General features: G+C 37.8%; 1 protein-coding gene across 4 annotated transcripts in view; it reads left to right on the top strand.

The window, feature by feature from the left end:
- The window catches only part of DCAF6 (DDB1 and CUL4 associated factor 6), a 48208-nt gene that overhangs the window by 21829 nt on the left and 5102 nt on the right, over positions 1–21277 (top strand). For 3 of the 4 annotated variants that reach the window (XM_081858458.1, XM_081858457.1, XM_081858460.1), the window contains exons 9-16: positions 209–328; positions 1967–2209; positions 7960–8127; positions 13314–13425; positions 15611–15726; positions 18745–18828; positions 19043–19358; positions 21125–21263. In XM_081858458.1, coding sequence (XP_081714584.1) covers positions 209–328; positions 1967–2209; positions 7960–8127; positions 13314–13425; positions 15611–15726; positions 18745–18828; positions 19043–19358; positions 21125–21263 — 1298 coding nt within the window. The remainder of the gene's footprint in view (positions 1–208; positions 329–1966; positions 2210–7959; positions 8128–13313; positions 13426–15610; positions 15727–18744; positions 18829–19042; positions 19359–21124; positions 21264–21277) is intronic. The other variant, XM_081858459.1, reaches the window with a different exon arrangement.

The following is a 21277-nucleotide window of genomic DNA, read 5'->3' as shown; positions in this document are numbered from 1 at the left end:
AAAAGCACTAAAAGCATTTTTAAAATTTTGTTTACAAAGCCTAACAGTTTCTGAACCATGAAGAATGAGAAAACCAATATGTTGAAAAAACATATTGAGAAATATTTTCACCTTTCAGAGATGTAAATATGCAAGATTTCAAGTAGCAGAAGGAAAATGTACTGTGCTACTTCACAGTAAAAGGATTGACACCTCTCTTTATATATAGGTGAACAGAGCCCTAATGTTTCATTAATGCAAAGAATGTCTGACATGTTGTCAAGATGGTTTGAAGAAGCAAGTGAAGTTGCACAGAGCAACAGAGGAAGAGGACGATCTCGGTCTAGAGGTGAATGTTCTTAACTGCCTTCAGCATGAAATGACAAGGGGATTTTTGAAATAAAAGGTAGTAATCAACATTTTTAAAAATGGCACACTTGGCATAGGAACATGAGAAAAGCCATCTGAATCACGCCAATGGCCCATTTAGTCCAGTATCCTGTTCTCAAAGTGGCCAACTAGATGCTTATGAAAAGACCAAAGACAACTTGTGATTCCCAGCAACTGGTATTCAGACACACTGCCTCTGACTTTGGAGGTAGAACCTAGTTATTGTAGCCTAGCCTAGTAACCATTGATAGCCTTATTGTCTTTGGATTTTCTTTCTCCTCAGTCTTCCAGCTTCATCAGATATATCTTAATTCTAGGGCTATGACGGAGGGGGAAAAACTTTTCTCTAAACCAAAAAGCTCCAAAATTTCAACCTTCTTCACAGGAGACTTGCTCCACCCCCTTGATATTTTTTTTCCAGCTGCACAACATCCTTCATGAAATGAAGTGACAAGAAGTGAGCACAGTATTCCAAGCGCAGTCATATATAGGGTTGTAATATATCTGGATTTTCCCAAACATGTCCTCTTTTTCAGGTTTAAAATGTCTGTCACGGAAGATTTTTGAAATTTGGCAAAATGTCTGGGTTGTTTTTTTACTACAAATTGACTGCTCTTGTGCAGAGCAGACAGTCTCATATAATGTATGTGTGCGTGCATGTGTCATATATACTGTATGTATGTATGTATGTATTTCATCCTCCGTGGCATGCACACTTCAATAGCACTGACCGTCTGCAATCTTATTTTTTTGATGCGCATCCGGGCCCTGCCGGTGTGCTTGGTGCCCGTTGTGTAGGAGCGGGAGGGTGGGCAACCCTATACCATATATTAGTATAATGGTATTCTGATATTAGCAGTTTTATTTTCAGTTCCTTTCCTAATGATCCCTAGCATGGAATTTGTCTTTTACAGCAGCAGCTTCACACTGGGTCAGCATCATAATTAAGCTATCCACTACAACCCCAAGGTCTTGTTTGTGGTCAGTCACTCCAGCTCAGACTCCATGAGTGTATATGAAATTAAGATTTATTTTTTGATGCAGTGTGTATCACTTTACACTTGTTTATATTGAATTCCATTTGCCATTTTACTGCCCATTCACTCAATTTGGAGAGATCCTTTGGAGTTTATCATAATATTTTTGGTTTTAAACACTGAAGTATTGGGTACCATCAGCAAACTTTGTTATCTCACTGCTCACCCCTTATTCGAAGTAATTTATAAATAAGTTAAAAGGTACAGGTCTGAAGTGGGAGGACTCTACTTTCTACATCATCCTTTGGGAGACTATCCTATTATTCCTGCTCTCTGCTTTGAGTGATTTGACCCTCCTGATGTTCCCTTTCAACTTTATTTTTTACCAATCCCCTAATTTTTGGGAAGTTTCCTCTTTTGAAGTCAAATGTGGTTTATGTTGGATTTTCTTGGCAATTGTCCATTTACATATATGTAAGTTCAATAGCAGTATGCTCAGTGTTTCCAGTTGGTTTAATGTAGAGTTGAAAGTGTACTGTGCTGAAGATATTCTTTGTTTCAAATGTGACATGGTATGAGAGTCCTCTTTTGAAAAATAAAGTTGCTGTTTTTCTTTAAAGGTGGCAGCAGTAGATCAGATGTCTCTGCTGCTGGCAGTGTCTTAGCAAGTGCTGAAACAGAGGCCACAATGGAAGTAGATGGTCCTGAACAGCTGCAATCATCATCATCTACAGTGTCAGCTCAAGCTCCCTCAACATCTTCCTCAACTGAAAGCCCCCCATCTACTTCCTTGCTATCCTCTCCTGATAACGAACAAAGGCCATCTTTGGAGACCCCTGCACCTCCTACACTCCATCAGTCTGGTATGTTGGAATTAAAGTTTCCATCTTTGGGCACTTTAAGTATCTCATCTATATAGGTTTGTTGAATGTGTGGAATTATGGAATGTGGATTTATTATACCATTAATCAACTAAGTTGTGTATGTGGTAGTCGAGAAATATGTGCTTCCAGAAAGAAGACACTCAGGTGGAGTGACTAATCATTTAGTGTATAAATACTACTATTATTTTAAATAGCCCTTCACTCAAAGCTCTGTGATGTTGGAGTTTGGCTGTAACTTGCTACAACACAGTCAGTTATCTGTTGTGATCTGCCTCCCAAATGGCATGAAACAAAATATCTACTTCTCTGTCAACTATTATCAGGGCTCTGCCCCAGCATTTTAACATTTTTTAATATTACAGGAACCTTTCCTGAATTGCATCCTATTTGGTTGACAGTTTTCCCAGCCATCTGGGACTTAACTATTAAATTATTCTGACTATAGTTGCTTTGACTAGAAATAAGACTTTTTTACACAGGTAATGTATTAAAGCTGAAGTAACTCCATTTTATAACTTAAACTAGCAAGACTAGAAACTTTGGGTGGGCTCCAGAAATGTGCTCAAGGGCTTGGGTTTGCCATATCACAAACTGCTTTTGAAAGATTCCTCTTCTTCAAAAGTTGCTTGCTTTGTGGCATTGGGTTTACTGTTGAAGAAACATGAGTACAGTGGAACCTCTGGTTACGTACTGTCCTCCTTACGAACGCTTCAGGTAACGAGCTCTGCTAACCTGGAAGTAGGTGCTCCTGGTAGCGAACTTTGCCCTGGGATGCGAGCAGAAGTCACGTGCTGGTGGCGCATCAGCAGTGGGAGGCCCCATTAGTGAAAGTGCGCCTCATGTTAAGAATGGTTTCGGGCTAAGAATGGACCTCCGGAATGAATTAAGTTTGTAACCGGAGGTACCACTGTATAAAGACTCCTTTGACACATGCAGCTAATAGTGCTGTTCTTTGGGTTCTTGATCACTGCAGTTTGCACAGTTATGTTAAGTAACCTTTCCAACAATTGTTACCTCTTTAATTGCGGTAAACACACCATAGGCAAAAATTAAACCACACGTAATCCTAGAGATTTTGGTTATAATAGCACTTCATTTTGTACCACTTCTGCATCTGTGTTCATGCAGTTTGATATGTTTGCTGCCGTGATATAAATAGAAAGCACTGTCCAGGCCCCCTGCATCTCTTATACATACTTGAATTGGGCTTTTCTACCTATAGATGTGTGCCAACTTATCTGTGCTCCGATGGCCATATCCTTTAGCAGTAGGAGATACAGTTTCTCATTTATCAAAAAGCAAGAGCTCACAGTAGACCTATTTCCATTCAGAAATGGAGTGGCATGTGTACAGAATTTGGTAGCTTTGCTATTTGGATTGTTGGGAACTTCTCCTTCCAACATATGCCTTGGCTTCCTTTCTCAGTCTCTCTGTGCTGTTGTCAGAATACACTTTTTTCAGACAAAAACTTGCAACTTTACCAAGTACAGTTATAGAGAATGGGAAAGAAATGAGGCTTCTAAAGTAAGTACTATAGGGAAATGGATTTCAGAACTGCAAGTTTTGCTTCAGAGGACATACCAAGAGGAATAGTAGTGGAATTATGCTCATTTTGTTAGGCTGCTTCACACTTTACATTCTGTTTTACAATGTCATTCCATTGTTTAATTAGATGTTTTGGATTGGTTTAACTGTAAATTGTGTCAATTTGTTGGAAGCCGCTTTCAGGACAGAAAGATGATGTAGGCTTTTCTATCCTATATGCAGTGCAGCGCAGTATAAGGGAAGCTGTACAATTGTGTTTGAAAACTACTGTACATGGGGTATTTTTGTGTGGGAAAAAAATGTCATGTATGAAGATGCCATAAAATTCATATATTGAAACCCTTCCACTGCCTGAAGCCCTGTAATTTTCAGGAATGAAACTGAGAGATCAAGTAAAAGTTTTCATTTAATAAGCTGGGCAAAGGCTAATGAACGTTAGGAGGCCTGTTAAGAGTCATGCTCCATTGTTCCCACATTCCTCAAATATATTGCATCCTTAGTCGCACTGGCATTTTCAAGTCGATCCAATTGCTGGCTACTGCTCAACTGAGTGCCTCCTCCATGAGAGGTCTGGAGGGTGGCAACATGAGAATGGACCTTTTCTGCTCCCTGTTAGTGGAATTCTCTTCTCAGGGAGGTTTGCCTGGTGCCTTCATTAATATCTTCAGGCCCCAGGTGAAAATGTTTTCTATAACCACATCTTTGGCTGATTAATATTCTATGACCTTTTAAATGTGTTTGTGATATGGGGAGATATTGGTTTGTTTTTGTTTTATTATGTATTTTGTGTTCTCATTTTATATTTTTATGTTATGAACTGCCCCATGATTTTTAGATGAAGGGTAGCATGCAAATTTGATTACATAACAACCACCACCACAACAACAACAATGCTAGTTTTGTGGTTCTTTGAATCCTGACCCTAGGTCTTCAGATCTTTCAGAGGAAAAATGTTTATAAATAAATATGTAAAAAATAATTGCTATAGCAAATGGATTATAGAATTGTTTTCTCTTATTTTTACTTTTCTCTCAAACTGCTTTGCATGCTCATGCATAGCAGTCCTTTATGACATTAAAATAATGCTTGTTCAGCTATAATATGGAGTTACTCCAGATAGTTATCAGATTTGTAAATGTTGAGACTTTTACAAAGTTAAATTACTGTCTGTTGAGAAAGTAGCTATTATTCACCTAAGTGAATCTGGTTACAACGTTTGTGTTCCAGAGGAGTTAGTACGTTTGTGCCATACATTGTGTTTGCTTGTAACATTGAACCATAGTATAATGCTGCATGGATGAGTCTGAACAAACGCAAGCAAAGGATTGAACACTCTCCACTTACTTCATACTGCATGGACAAGAATGAATCACTACAAGAGTTCAGTTTTAGGAAATCTCTGCATAGCATTATGTTCAAACCAGAGACATCAACTCTCGCTTGTTTAGTAAGCCAGTTTCATAACCCTTAGTTTGAAGTTGGCTTACTATTGATGTAAGAATTAAAAGACCAAGGGTGTAGATTTTGATATTTAAAATGTTCCAATATTAATTTTATTGAACCTTTGGCTAGAATGTATTCGGCTTGATTTTGTGTGCCTGCATTTTATGACTCCTATGCTGCATTCCTTTCCAATCTGACCCTGAAAATGGCACAAATGATCATGAAGGATGTTTTGTTATATTTGTTTTGAGTTAGCACCAGGGTGAAATCTGGCATCTCCTTGAAAGGTTCCAAGGAAGAGATAGGGTCAGGAATGTCAACAACCCTGTCTAGGCCTGATTGCTAAGGACATTTGAGACCCAAATGGCCAGAGCAGTTAGGGACACCCCAAGGTAATTGTGGGGGTGAAGTTAACAGTATGGAGCCAATGCCTCTCATGACCTGTAACCTTTCTTGTTGTATGTAGAAGATTGTTTTGGAATGTTTTGATGTTTATGACTCTTTGTGTGCTGTGCCTATGAAACCCTTGTTCCGATGCTCCTTGTGGCAGACCTTCTTAAGTGGCTAGAACAACCACGTTAAGTTGAGCTCTGTCCTATTGCAATAGTATCTAATAAAGTCCAGGTCCCTAACTGGATCTGCTGGAGCTTGCTGTAATTCACTTGGTTCCATGTTTTGTTTAAAAGCTGTTCCCTTACCTGGGTAATGAACAAGTGGTGTAGAAATAAATTCTTACCATACTGTGAAACTGACCAGAGTTTGGTTTAAAGCAGGACCTCTGGTTCAAATGCATAGCAGAGCAGAGATTCCATAAAAGTAAAACTAAACTCTGACAATGTCCTCCTGTCAGACAAGAAGGGGTATGAGGGGAACACAAAAACGTTTTCCTTAGGCTCATTCATGTAGTGCTGAACTATGTTTTATTGTTGCTTGTGAGCTAAGCTGCTGTCTCTGGCAGAGTTGCTATGTGAACCAGGTAATGTAACTCAACAGAGAGAATACAATTTTTACTTAGCTTATTCCATTTGCAGATGGCATTACTGTCATTGGGGAACTTTCATGACTTTCCTTTTCCCATGCTATGCATTATGGGGTTGTGCATGCATGTTTCTTGAGACGCTTTATTCTCTCATGAAAAATCAAATCATCCAAACAATTAGATCACAACAATAATAATAATAATATTGTATTTTACTGTGTTGTGGCTGTTACAGCCAAACTTTTCTTTAGGCTAAATAGTCTAAACAAGTATTAAAACCAGTTTAAAATTAATTTCCTACCATTACAGCTTAAATGAGTTGTTACTCAGAGACCATTAGAGTTTTGTAAGCTTGGTTATGAAACAGACTGATCTAATTAATAGTAAATATGCAAAGATATCTATATGCCTACATTAAGTCAAACACCAGCTGATCTTCCCTACCTATGAAAATATTATTAAAATCAGTAATTTTAAAGAGGAACTCACTATTTTTTCTCCGCCTGTGCTTGTAGTTCCTGTTCTTATCCATTTTTAATCTGTTGACCATTTCAGCAGAGTTAGCCATTTCAGCAAAAATGCTGCTGCTTCTTTTTAGTAGACTTTGGTAACCACAAGTTTCTCACTTCTCAAGGAATCATTTCAAAACATTGGGCTGCATCAAATAGTGTCTTTGCCTTATTGGAAAACACTTCTGCTTACATAAGTTAGGGCACCCGATTTTTGCTGACTGCTCCCTCGGTGAGGAGGACCCTTCTAAGTGCTGAGGGATCCTCCTGAACAGAATGGTGTATGTCTCAGAGGAATGCATTAGTTGAAGGGAGGAGAATCTGCCAGAATCAAGTGCCCCAGCTTATGTGAGCAGAAGTGCTTTCCAATAATTTCTCCAATATTTGTCTGCCTTTGAAACACTTTATACATTATTTTCCCCCTATGCTGAGATAGTCTCCATGTAATTTTTTAAAATGTATTGTAACATGTGTAGAATAACACAAGGGGAGATTGGATTCCTGATCTATGCAGAAGTTGTCCATTCTGAGTATCTGCTTTATGAAAAAAATAATGTCACTCTTTCACTTATTACAATATACACAAATCTTTCTACATCAAGCTTCTCTCTCTGTATTGGGGAAAAAAGTATGAGATAAGTTTCTTATTTCAGTGCTGTATTGGTCTTAAGGTTACTTCCCATTCTCAACTGTGTTTTATCACATACCTTCTCTATTTGCTAAAAAAAAATTACTCATAAATAGGGAACATGTGGCTGCATTACTTATGAAAATTTTGTATTAGGATTTAAAAACAGAATCTGGTGGGAAGAGTCACTTTTTAAAAACTGTGCTAGTCACGCTTCAGTTCTCTCTTCTTCCTAATACCATGATGTGTAATGCAAAAGAAAACTTAAGAGAAAGTGTCATCTCTTGCACAAAGGATACTCTAGGAAAGCTCCATATGTATGTGTTTCATATCATGCTTTTTTTGGTACATTATTCTTTACTTAAATGGCTAAATAATTGGGTAATAGTTGGAGACAATGAAGCATGAATAATGAGCTTCATAATTCCTATAATTTAGAAAGGAAATAACCAATAAAACACATTTTATTTTCCTTCTGAATATTAGTAGTTTGCTTTTAAACAAAACGTTTGCTGCTTTTATTTCTCTACTCAATATCTATTACCTCGCTCTTTAGTCTTTATGTTCTTTTTATCCTATGTTCTATGCCTGTTTCTTTTTACACCCTTTTTTTCCTGTCTGTCAGAATTAATGGCGCCTGAGTTAGCTATACTCCGTAGGGGCCTGCAGCGGCTGAGGCTTAAGAAGGCTGAACAGCAGAGACAGCGAGAGCTAGCTGAGGGTTCAGCACAACAGTCCTCCAGCTCTGATCAGTCTTCCCCTAAGGGATCCCCACAGGACCCTCAGCCTACAGGTTGTCATTTGTCAAGGTTTATTAAGCAGCTGGTGTAGTTACATAGTTTGTGCTGCTACTGTTTGCTGAGATGCTTCCCCTCAAGAACAAGAGAGTGAATGCAGTTGCTTCTTGCGTGTTCTTGGCATTTGGTGGTGTTCATTCATCACAGTGCTCCAAAGTAACTAATACTTGGCTGAATATCTCCTTACTTCTGTAACAATTTTGTTAAGTATAGTTCCTGTTTGAATAATATCTGATCCATAAGATCGACTGCTTCACTATGCAAAGTTGTAGAGTTAAGGGCTTCCCATTCCAGCCTGATGCACTGAAAGAAAACTAACCCTAGCACTCACCAATGTTTAACTTTGGTTTCAAATCCCATGCTTTGTCCTCCTCACAAACCTGAAATGAAGTGGCATTTTAAGCAGCTCTTTCACATCAGCTAGAAGAAAGAGGCCCCTTTTCAGATGAAGTTATTTTGATTTCTATAGACTCTTGTTTGGGCCTTTTTGAATTTTGCTTTGGGTGCTAAAATGACCTTAGCTGAAAATAATTTTGCCATATTTATGTGTGGGAATGATGCATCTTGGCTTCCTGTTACCCTTGGCTGTAACACATACCTCAGTTTAGGATAGATGACATTATTGTAGAACAGGGTGACTTCCATTTTGAGGGGTATCAATCATATTCCTGATCAAAGTTATGCTTCCCCCAGTCAAACTGCATTGCCACAATACTTGCTAATTGGTAAACTGTTAAAATGCTGATGCATGGCAAAGGGGAGTTTCTCAGTTCTGTTCCTCATAATTTGTACTTTTTTTAGTAGCTGGTGGTAAACATTTTAAATAGACATATTAAGGGATCATGAGGCATAATTGTTTGTAATGCACTTGAGAAGTAATACTCCACTTGATCTTTATAAATGTTCACATCAAAAACAAAGAGATCTGGTTCATACTCTGCCTCTGCATGTAGATTTTATATGTGTAGAAGCAAGTTTTGGCTCTTCCTGTCTTATACCATATGTAGAAGCTGAAGTTTAAAAGGCTAAATGCTTGAAATTGTCATAAGTAGACCCACTTCATGCAACTGTGTGCTACAAAATGGCTATGGGCAGATTATGTAGATTTTTATGCAACATGTGTAGATTTTTATGTAGCTGAAAGATTTTAACACATTTAGGCTTGATGGTGAAACATTTGTGATCTTAAAGCTTGCTGCACACCCCACTGAGCCTTATACCTACACACTAGCACTATATGCAAGTACAGTGGTGCCTCGCAAGACGAAATTAATCCGTTCCGTGAGGCTCTTCGTATAGCGGTTTTTTCGTCTTGCGAAGCAAGCCCATTGACAGCTTAGCGCTATTAGCGGTTTAGCGGCTTTTAGCGGATCAGCTGATAAGCGGCTTATCAGCGGATCAGCTGATAAGCGGCTTAGGGCTTAGGAAAAGGGGGGGGGAAAGGAAAAAAAATCCTGCAGGAACTCGCAAGACATTTTCGTCTTGCGAAGCAAGCCCATAGGGAAATTCGTTTTGCGAAGCGCCTCCAAAACGGAAAACCCTTTCGTCTAGCAGGTTTTCCGTCTTGCGAGGCGTTCGTCTTGCGGGGCACCACTGTAGTTAGGTGATATGTTTTCAGGTGTATGTACTCAGAAGTAAGACACATTGAATTCTGGGGGATTGGCTTCCCTGAAAGTTCATACAAGATTGCTGCTTTATTGCCTTACATTGGAATTATTTTGAATAATTTGTTCTCAGTTCTTTGTATGTGTGATCTTAACTTTATCACTCCCTCACTTATACAGGTTTGTAGTTGAGGTGAATTTAATATATTTGTCTAAAACTGATTGTAAATCACATTTTCTCTCTCAAATCACTGGTCTACCTGAGACTGGATTACTTGTGCAATGTCCTATTGTAGAAGAAATATAGATACATTTTGGATATGTTTGATTAGAGTAATTCATACTTGGATCCCATGATTTTGGAAATGGAAGTACAGTCATCAGTTTTCTCTTTATAGATTTGGGAGCTGATTAGTGCAGGTTGCAACTATGCAGGTTTTGCTGACTTGCAGATTGATAAGGTAGCAATGCAACTTATGTTACACTGCATTGCAATTCTGTGAACGGTATATACTCACCATCACTTACATGTACTCAGTACCAGGAGTGCCAACTTGGCCCCATGACCATTGGTGCCCAGGGCTGTGGATGCCATGCAGCATGCATGGCCCTGGCATGGAAATTTGTGGGTGCCCGGCCCCTTCATGGGGAATTTTTTGGGTGCTCAGGCACCCAGGGCCCCAGGAGTTGGCACCTGTGCTCAGTACTTTTGGTCTTATAGGACATGGTTTTGCAAAAAGAGAGACAAAGCTTCTGGTGCAAATCACAACCAGTGGACCAGAGCTACCATTGCAAAACTACTTCCAATTACATTACAAACAATGTACAGTCGTACCTTGGAAGTTGAACGGAATCCATTCTGGAAGTCCGTTCGACTTCCAAAATGTTCTGAAACCAAAGCGCAGCTTCTGATTGGCTGCAGGAAGCTTCTGCAGTCAATTGGAAGCCCCATAAGCCCCGTTGGACGTTTGGCTTCCAAAAATAGTTCGCAAACTGGAACAGTCACTTCCAGGTTTGCGATGTTCGGGAGCCAAAACGTTCGAGAACTAAGCTGTTTGAAAACCAAGGTACGACTGTATTGGTGCAGAAGATAAAGCCCAGCTTAGAGAATTGCCTTGGAGCAATGATACCAACAAGACTGGGTTCTGTGTGGCAACCTCAAGTCTTCTATTGGCATCATGTCAGGAGCTTTACTAAGACAGAAGAGGCTTCCTTTCTTTGCAGAGCTGCACATCCTAAAATTATAGATTGGGTTGTGTTGTCCAGTGATAGTTAGTGTGTGTGTGTGTGTGTGTGTGTGTGTGTGTGTGTTTGTGTGTGATCACTAAAACTTTCAGCTATGTTATATATGTTTCAGGAGTTGGTTGTGATTGCTTCTGGTGTCTTGTTTGTAATATTATGTACTATATAAGTTCAGGCATCTGTAGTCAACCATCTTCCACCCTACATATTTTGCTCCTGTGCACCCCCCCCATTTTTTGGCCTTTTCATCATTTTTGCTTATCTTGCACCAGAGAAGAAAACTACTTATTGAAAATAGGTTTAAAATTTGTCCCCAATTGCTCTTGAGCTTTAAAAATCTGTTTTTCCTCAGGGAAAACTGAAAGGTAACAACACACAGTTACTAACAATCTACTAATAAGAAAATGAAAACAGTCTATGCTTCTGTTTTCATGTAAAGGTTGTTAAGAATATTTTAAGTTTACACACTTACATGAGATTAAGTTCCATTGAATTTACTACTGAATAGTGATGCCTTCGGTAGTGCTACAAAACTCTTGTTAAAAAAAATGCTTGTTTGGTTATTCAAAATTACACAAGGCTGAATGATGCAGTTATAGGAAAACCTTTGTTGTGTTTTCTAGTTATAAGAACCAGCAAAATTAAGCAATTAAAAGAGTGGGAACATTGTGCTGAAATCTAATGTTTTAAGACTTCATAGAGAGACAAAGGCACAGGCAGGTTGTTCAGGCAGGCAGCAGGGTGCAGAAATACAGGGTGGAGCCTGACATGCACAGCAGCAACAATTTCTAATTAAAGAGCAATAGAAGGCAAGGTTACCAAAGCACTCAGGGCCAAACTAGAAGTGTATTATTGAAGGGTTTTTTTCCAGCAAGAGTTCATAGGAGAGAAGACGTCATGTTCCAGAGTCCTATCCCATTTCCCTTTCCATCTTGATTTCGCTTCCTATTTGGAAATCCCTTCCTTCCTTGCCTCATTTTCATCAATTCCTCTCTGGTTTGCCTAAAAAGTTTTATAGTAATAATTATAATTAGTATTTATTGGATTTCTATACCTCTCTTTATTTGAGGATCACAGGGTGGTTTACAATATAAAAATACAAAAATATGTAACATAGTAACAAACAAAAACAATAACTCCATAGATTTGTAATTAGGGTCTGGCAGAAGAGGAATGTTTTTGTTACTTATCTTTAGGCACCAGACAAAAACATTATATATAATATAATAAAAACACATATAATAGGTAGCACAAGATCTCTTTGTTTTATATAATTTATATCCTGCATCTTCAGTTCAAACTAATTAATATATCCTAGGTGGAAAAGTACAAATATATTAAAACTAATTTAACATTTCTAAAATCCAATGAAACAGCAGTAACAGTTGAAAACAGCAACATCATAGGAAGCTATTTTAAAAGATTTGAAAAAATAAAAATGTCAGAAAGACATGAAAGTAAAAGAACCAGATGAGCCTCCTGGGGAGAGTATTTCACAACAGGGGTACTACATATGAAAAGATAATTTCCACAATTGCCACATGATTAGCATATAGAGCAGGGCCTCCAATGACAGTTTTAATGAAAAGGCAGTCACATGTATTTCACATAACTGGTCCTAAGACATGCTGTTCCTTTAAAAAAATTGTTTTGTTTGCTGCAGCTGTCTTCCAGAAAACATTCATATTTTTTATACTTTGAATAGAAACTATTTCCAGAAACGTACCAAACCCAACTTTCAAAGAAGAATTTTTAATTATCCATTGTACCTAGTACCATCCCATGGAGCAGCTAAAAAAAAGTTTTTCCTTCTTTGGATATTCAGCTAATTTGCAGTTCTTGTTCAGGATTCTGGTTGAAAATGGTTAAACACATTTACTGGAAACTACTGATTTGTAATATTTAGACATTAGTCATTTACAATAGATAAGGCTCTGCGTAGATGGCATATCTTTGATTCAGCAGAAATGTTACATGTATTTCTAAATCTTTGTTTTCCGCTTCACCTTATTGGTGTTGTGTTTGGACCTTTCCCCATGAGTTACAAGGTGATCATACCTAATACGTAAGCGTTTAACTTTGAACAAGCTCCGAAGCTCTACTTTTAATGAAGCTATTACTAAAATAAACATAGAATCATAGAATCATAGAGTTGGAAGAGACCACAAGGGCCATCGAGTCCAACCCCCTGCCAAGCAGGAAACACCATCAGAGCACTCCTGACATATGGTTGTCAAGCCTCTGCTTGACAACAGCATTGCCCTCAGAATTGCCCTCAGAATTATGATATCTTTACATATGTGGTATGTTCACACTTACTAACACTTTGTTTTCAGATGATGAAAAGGCAAGTCCACATCCTGGAACAAGTGAACCTGTTTTAAGTTTACACTATAGTACAGAAGGAACAACTACAAGCACAATAAAATTAGACTTCACTGATGAATGGTAAGATTGCACTACTTTTCCAATTTTAGCTATGACTTCAGTTGTAGCATTTTGGGGTGATCAATGGGCCACTGAAATCAATGGGCTGTATTCAATACTGTCCATGTGCAAGCAGAACAGACTTCCACTTGTGGTGGGACTTGCCTTCCCTTGTCTTCACTGCACAAATCTGTTCTGGAATGGTGGGGGACCTTCTAGAGAAGATGGGGGAGTTTAGGGGGCCATGTGGGGAGGGAAGGAAGGTGATGTGAAGTCTGCTTGCTCAACACTGGATACTGCCCAATGGATTTAAGTTGTATTTTGGTTTACTCTATGGTTAACATTAGATCTCACACTTGAACTTTTTCATTTAATAGCTTTTATATGCTACACTGCCAGAATAACTTCATTAGGAAAAAGTGCTGAGTTAGACCAGAGGAATATTGTGTTAGGCTAGATGCAAGTTTTAGGAATTGTATGAAAAATACATTTATTTCATACACCCAAGCTTTACATGGTGCTTTCAGTATTTTAAAATCATTTTGAAAAGTCTTTCAAGCATTATTTCATTACATTTACTGGGATAGTAAATCGTACTGGAGATCATTTCCACCCCTGGGATTACACATAAAACACTTTTCAGTCTTACTATATGAATTGAATATCAAATTTAGCAGAGTGGGGTATGATAATTGCAGTAATAAAACAAAAGCAGGTGAAACAATAAATAACAATATTAAAACACAGAGAGCAGCTTATTCTATTATTATAACAGAGCAGAGTTGAGAATTCAAATATGCCTGAAAAATAGCAAAGTGTTAACCTGGTGATGAAATTGATCTTAAGTTGGCACCACATGGACCTCAGAGGGAGGGAGTTCCATAGTCAGAGAACCACTGCAGAGAAGGTGCTCTCCTGTGTCATTGCATAATTTCCAAACGTGAGGTGCTGAGCAGGGCATCCCTGGAAGGGCTTAATGCCTGTGCAGGAAGACATTGAGAGAGTGGTACTCTCAAGTCAGGACAGTTACATAGCTCCGGTTAACTATTCCACTCAACAGCCTAGCAAGCAGCAATCTATAGTAGCTGCAGCTTCCAGGTAATCTTCAAGGGCAGCCCCAAGTATTACAGTTACCCAAGTGGGAATCCAGTTTTTATAGCATAGTATATGAAGAAGAAAGCATTATGCACCAGATGGTATAATGGTCATGACCCACACAGCAATAATCAATACAATATTTTGTTACAGAGCAAAAACAAACACTATTTTGGTTATAAATATTTATAATTGCTTCAGTACTAGTACACGAACTCTTGTTATTTCTGAACTACAATGAAAATTACAAGCAGCTTTTTCCAAATGAGAATTGAAAGAGTGTGTCTGTTTGTTTGTTTGTTCGTTTGTGTATATATGTATGGGGAAGACATCTTAAAGCAGCATAAATTACATACATATTTAGATTTCCTATATTATAATTAATGGTATATAAAATATCAAACTAAATTGATGAAAATCAATATTGTATATATATTAGTACTGCTTCTACAATACTCAATGTAAAGCACAAACTATTTCAATTAATGTTTTCTTATCTTTGCTTTTCGTTTCATTCTGATAGGTGTTAGTTTTTCCATGTCCACATTTTATTGTCATTCCTTCATGAAGCATATTGTATACAACCTCCAGTTTTTTCCATATAATACTCTAACAGCCATAGCCATTCAAGATGCTAGTTTTTAACGTCCTTTAGAAATAAACACATCCATATAATTTTAAAGGTAATAAAGAGGATCTAGAGGGATTGCATATCGTAGTAGGCTTTTTGTAATCTTCTTAATAATTCTCCAGTAAATTTTCCCTGCAACATTCCCAGCAAAAGAAGTTTGCTTCCTTTTCACGCTGTCAGTATTTTTTTGGGTAGTTCTTCTTACTATTACTATTATTATAACAGGGTTAATATACCATCTTGTCATTACCATATAACAGTTCTTTCTGACTGCTGTTTTAGTAAAATTTTATGGTGCTTATTAAAGAGTATTTCCCATATCTCCATAGCAATATATTTTTCCTTATTTTATAATATTATTTAACTAGCTCATACTTCAATAATACTAGTAAATGGTTTTTATTCTGGGAATATATTTGAAGGGCAGGCTATAAATATCTAAAATAAATACATGTGTCTGTTGAATGTTCTTGTTGCTAGGAGCAGTACAGCTTCAAGTTCCAGAGGGAGTGGAAATTACAGCAAACCTGAAGGTCAGGAAGAATCCCTGAGAACTCAGAGTTCAGAGACACCAATATTAGAGAGTTCAGAATCAAGTAAGATGTGAATTTGTTGCCTTTATAGCAATTATACAGCCACCATATATACACACATATACATACACTTTTTTGAAAGATAAAAAGTAATGTGCATATAATTGTAAGGGCACAGGATAAAATAACACTTGAAAAACCAGGGGGAGAAAATGGAAAGTGGGGGGGGGGGGGCGAATAACACCTATATACAAAAAACCAAAAACTAAAAGAGAACTTATAAACATTACAAGATTGTTATTGTAGTTAACCTACATTTAACCTAATGCAGTGTTTATAGAAATGAATTCCAAATATTGTTAAATTTGTCCATGGCAAGTCTACGTTTATATGTGATTTGTTCATGTGCTGCAAGTTTGCACATATCTTCTATCAATTTGTCAAGAGATGATATAGCTATATCATTCTTGTTCCTGTTTAAGTTTATCAAATCCACAACCAGCCTGATATTATCTGTGGCTTGTCTTCTCTTTATAGAGCCTATTTGGTCATTTTTAATAATAGTTGGTATTACTGTTTGCAGCCTACTTGCCAATATTGCCATTAAAATGTTTGTATCAATATTAATCAGAGAAATTGGGCATTGGTTGGTGCTTTGGAATAACAGTAATGTACCGTATTTTTCGCCCTATAGGACGCACTTTTTCCCCTCCAAAAATGAAGGGGAAATGTGTGTGCGTCCTATGGGGCGAATGCAGGCTTTCGCTGAAGCCTGGAGAGCGAGAGCGGTCGGTGCACACCGATCCCTCTTGCTCTCCAGGCTTCAGGAGAGCCCCAGCGGCAGCCCCACAAGGTCGGGGGACAACGGGGAGGTGGAACGTCTTCCCGCTGTCCCCAGACCTGGTCTGAAGGCGGGTGGCGGGGAGAAGAGCGCTTCTCCCCGCTGCCGCCCCGCAAGCTCCGGGGACAGCAGGGAGGCACAGCGCGTCTTCCCGCTGTCCCCCGGACCTGGTCCGCTGCCAGCCCCACAAGCGCCTGGGGGGGAAATAATTTTTTCCCCCTTTATTTCCCCCCCAAAAAACTAGGTCCATCCTATGGGATGGAGCGTCCTATGGGGCGAAAAATACGGTATGCCTGATTAGCTCAATAATGTTGAGCTAATTCCTTCTCTGAATATCTCATCATATAATTGAAATAACCTAGGTGCCTAGAGATCAATGTATGTTTTGTACCATTCCACTAGGAATCTGTCTAGGCCTGGTGCTTTACTGTTTTCCATGTTTGAGATTATTCTCAAACATAATCTCAGTTTCTGATATTAGGGACATTAATAATTGTTTTTGCATAGATTCTGAACCAGGTAATTTTATTTTTTTTAAAAAAACTTCTCCATCACCTCTTCCAATATGCCTCTTTCTGTTGGAGCTATATACACGTCATCTAATTCACTTCTAATTTGTGAGACTATTAACCTTTCTTTCTTTTGCTTAAGTCAATTTGCTAGAATTCTACCCCCCTTTCACCTGTTTCCCAATACTTTTTGTCCCATATACATAAGCATTATATCTACTTGTTTTGATAATGTATTACATAGCTCAAATTTCTTCTTTCTTATTTTACTACGCAGATTATCAGTTGAGTTATTAACTATTAATGGCCACAAATCTTTTAATTCCTCTTTCATTTTTCCCCCTTAACTATTTCTAAGGGTTTTTTTATGTGATGCACATGCTATAATTCAGCCTCTAATACAAGCTTTGTATGCTTCCCATTCATACATCCTAGTGGTCAAAGTCTTGGCCTTTAAGTCAAAGAATTGTTTAGTCTCAGTCTTCATTTGTTTTACAAAATCTGACTGGTCAAATTTATGGGTTTGACCTGAATATTCAATGCAGAACTTTGCCAGGAATTGAATATAGTTTTTCAAGCTTTTTGCCCTAGCAAGGGCTTTCACTTTAGCAGATTTAGAGCATGCCTTAATCACCTCCTTAGAAAAATCTGGAAAAAGAGAAAGATTAAATAGCCACCTTTATATCATTGTATGCCTGTGCTTACTTTATTTCAAATCATTACACTCTTGGTTTATTTGTACTATTTTTATGGATATATTGTCATTGCTTGTATTTTTATCCTTTTATAAATCACTTTGGGATTTCCTTTGACTATGGGTGAGGAAAGCTATGAAAAATCTAAGTAAATTAAACATTTGTACATATACTATGAACAAAACAAGGTTTTCAATCTGATTTTTGGGGAGTTCGGAGCACAGGAGGTAAGTGTAACATCTATGCTGTGATTCACAGAGCTCTGTAGGGTGCTTCTGCTAGCCCACATATCACAATATGATACTTAAACTATGCTCAGTTTCAGAAGTAGTGTGCGGTGTGGCATGTCGGGGTTGCTGTTTGAGAAAAACAACACAAACACACCATTAGGCTCATGAAAGAAGTTTCACAGTTCTTTGTACATTGATTTTAGTATTCTGTTGTAAATCCAGAGCCCTGCATAAAACAATACAGTTATCGTTTAAAATATAAAATTAACCTAATATTAAACTATTTATATGAATATATATTTTATATGAATTGTTAAATTCTTAATGTCCATGATAAGTATTCAATATTAGTAAGATAAAAGAATCTCAAAAATAAACAAGCCTTGTAAAATGGGTTGCTGCAAAAGATTATGGAGTCATCTGTAATAAGCTTGTGAATGTTAGATATTAGTAAGTGATTCTTGAGTCACTTTTATTGTTCCAGTTGAACATAAATAATACTCATTCACAAAACATTCTAATCTATTTTGATTAACATAAGTATGTAGAATCTACAGCTAGAGATATAGATGGAATCCGAAAGCCAGTTTATTTTTTCAGTAGTACACATTGCAGCAGTGCCTGACTTACTGTATATTTTTAATATTTTTTCAGTGTATCATTTTTGTCAGTTTTCATTACTTTCCATGCAAGCTATGCAATACTTTAGAAGGCTTATGATAGGGACAACAGTATATAATAGCTAATTTCAGAAATTGCTAGTAGCCCATTTGCACTATTTATATAATTTAAATACTGAATTCCAGGAATTCCTGAAGACTCACATGGGGAAAGTACAAATGTTGAAGAATTGACACCTATAAGTGAAAATGTTGGAACACCACATTCAGGTATGTAAAATGGTAACATATGCATACTTTACCCAAAAGCTGTAAATGTAAGCAAACTCAAGCTCTCTTCTCCCGGCACCCATGAAATACTTATATCTCCAGGGCAGGTTATAGCTATTTATTTTTTCTACTTTAGGTTTTAATAAAGTTGTCAAAGATAATTCAAATGTTTTTAGTGTGGTAACTGATTAAATGCCATTGTTTGTTCTATCAGATAATGATGTGTCTGACCAACTGGAAAGTAGTATGGAACTAGAAAATGATCCTCATCTTGACATAACCTGCCAGACACCAGGTGGTTTATCAAGAAAAGACACAGAAGAGCAAGGAAGCGTGAGTCAACAAAGTACAGAGTCCACTGCCAACTCAAATAATACAAATCATGAACCTCAATCCCAACCAGATTCCTCAGGGCTTGCTTCTCATGAAGAATCATCTATGAGAAGTTCTGCTTTCCAAGAAACTGATGATAGTGATGATGACCCTGTTCTGATACCAGGAGCCCGGTTTCGTGGAGGAGTAGGCCATAGGTTAGTATTGTGGTGCGCTCTCCCCTCCTAAAGACAGTTCTGTTGAAGTAAAAAATGGGAAATCATGCAGCAGAAGCATTCAGACCTCTTAAAAGTTATGCTGTCAACATGCATTCATGATAGGCATGAAGGATTAGCCCTCATTTCACCACGGGATTCTACTTGCTCTACTTGGATATTAAAATTCTAACTCAGTGCATTGTCTTTTTATATTTTCAGTTGGATTTGCATAATTGTCTATGTATTGTAGCACATCATGTGTTCCTTCAATGACCTGGACTCTCATACTGAAGGCAACTATCCTATACACATTTACCTGGGGTTAAATTTCAGTGGACTCAGCAGGACTTACTTCTCAGTACACATATATAAGATTGTGCTGCAGGAGTGCATGGTCCCATGCGTTTATTTATATGCCATGTCTGCATAACAGGCATATATAAAGAGGTTCACTTAGTCAATTTTTCATGCACATAGAATTCTCTTTCCTTGTACTTAACAGAGCTTGATTGTCTTCCAGAGACTTGGAAAACATTCTGGTTGTATTTGGTTTTAGTGACTAGTAGAAAATTGATATAGAATTGTTTGCTTTTTCCCTGAGGAGCTTGACACAGTGCTTATGGTGTCTTCACCATTTTATCTCCACAACAACCTTTCGAGGCTGGGCTGAGTTTGTGTAACTGCCCGAGGTCACTTAGCATGCTTCATGAATGAATGGGGATGGTTAAATTGGACCTGGAGCACTGTACAGTTTCTTAACACTATTATATACATTATTTTTATTTGAATGACTTCAGCTGTTATTCCTTTCACTAGATATATAAGAGGAACAGCAGTAGGTGGTAGAATATTGAGGTAATTCAGAATTACCATCCCATGTAGAAATATGATTACTTCCTTCATTGGTATGGTATTTAACCACCTTTTGTACCAGTTACTATACAAGTTTTAAATCTATTGGACTTCATATAGAGAGGGTGACTGTGGAGAGTAATTTTAGTTGTATGTTGTGCCCCCCTCCCAAATAAAGGTAATTGCTGTGTGAAAGGTTTAACAAGTCTATTAACCTCTTTAGTGTGTTCATTAAAGATGAATGCAGTGTAAAAATATACAGTGGAACTAAAGCCCAGGTAGTTCTCTTTTGTTAAACACGTATTGTATTTTTCATGTGTCATGGCTTACGTGATTTGTTGACTAACATAATATATACTTATTGTAAACCATGGGAGGGGAACACTGTTCTTGTGCTCATGTTCTGCTTGCTGGTTTCCCATAGGCATCTGGTTGGCCAGTGTGAGTACAGAATGCTTAACTAGTTGGGCCATTGGCCTGATCCAGCAGGCTATTCTTGTGTTCTTATGTTAAAATGATTATATTGCTTGAATGCATCCGTTGGCTAACTGACAGCTTCTGCTTCAAATGCTGTCAATGGGTGACCTGCTGGTGGTGCTTATAAAATCCTCAATTTCATTATTGGCACTGAGTATAATACTCAAAAGAAAACTTGCACAGGCTGTATTTGCATGCTCAAGCTTTGCTGTCCTCCCTCTTTTTGTTGTTTGAGAGTAAAAGCAAATGTTCAATAATGTATTAAAAGGCAAAGGTTGTTTTATATGGGCTAGTGGTCTAACCCTCTAGGCACAATTAGCCTGTTTAAATCCCATTGAGGTTATTGGGATCTAAACAACCAAACTCTGAACAGGACTGCAAACCAGGTTATTATGTAGCTTTCTGACAATGATGGCCTTTCTGTTCATAATCCATAGGCGATCTGCTGTAGCTCGCATTCAGGAGCTCTTCAGAAGAAGGAAAGAGAGAAAAGAGATGGAGGAATTGGAAACACTGAATATTAGACGCCCTTTAATAAAAATGGTTTACAAAGGTCATCGAAACTCCCGGACAATGGTACATAGTTTACT

The sequence above is a fragment of the Podarcis erhardii genome (assembly GCF_964252035.2).
Source record: "Podarcis erhardii genome assembly, chromosome: 4".
Taxonomy (NCBI): domain Eukaryota; kingdom Metazoa; phylum Chordata; class Lepidosauria; order Squamata; family Lacertidae; genus Podarcis; species Podarcis erhardii.
This window is presented reverse-complemented; position numbering and strand designations above follow the sequence as displayed.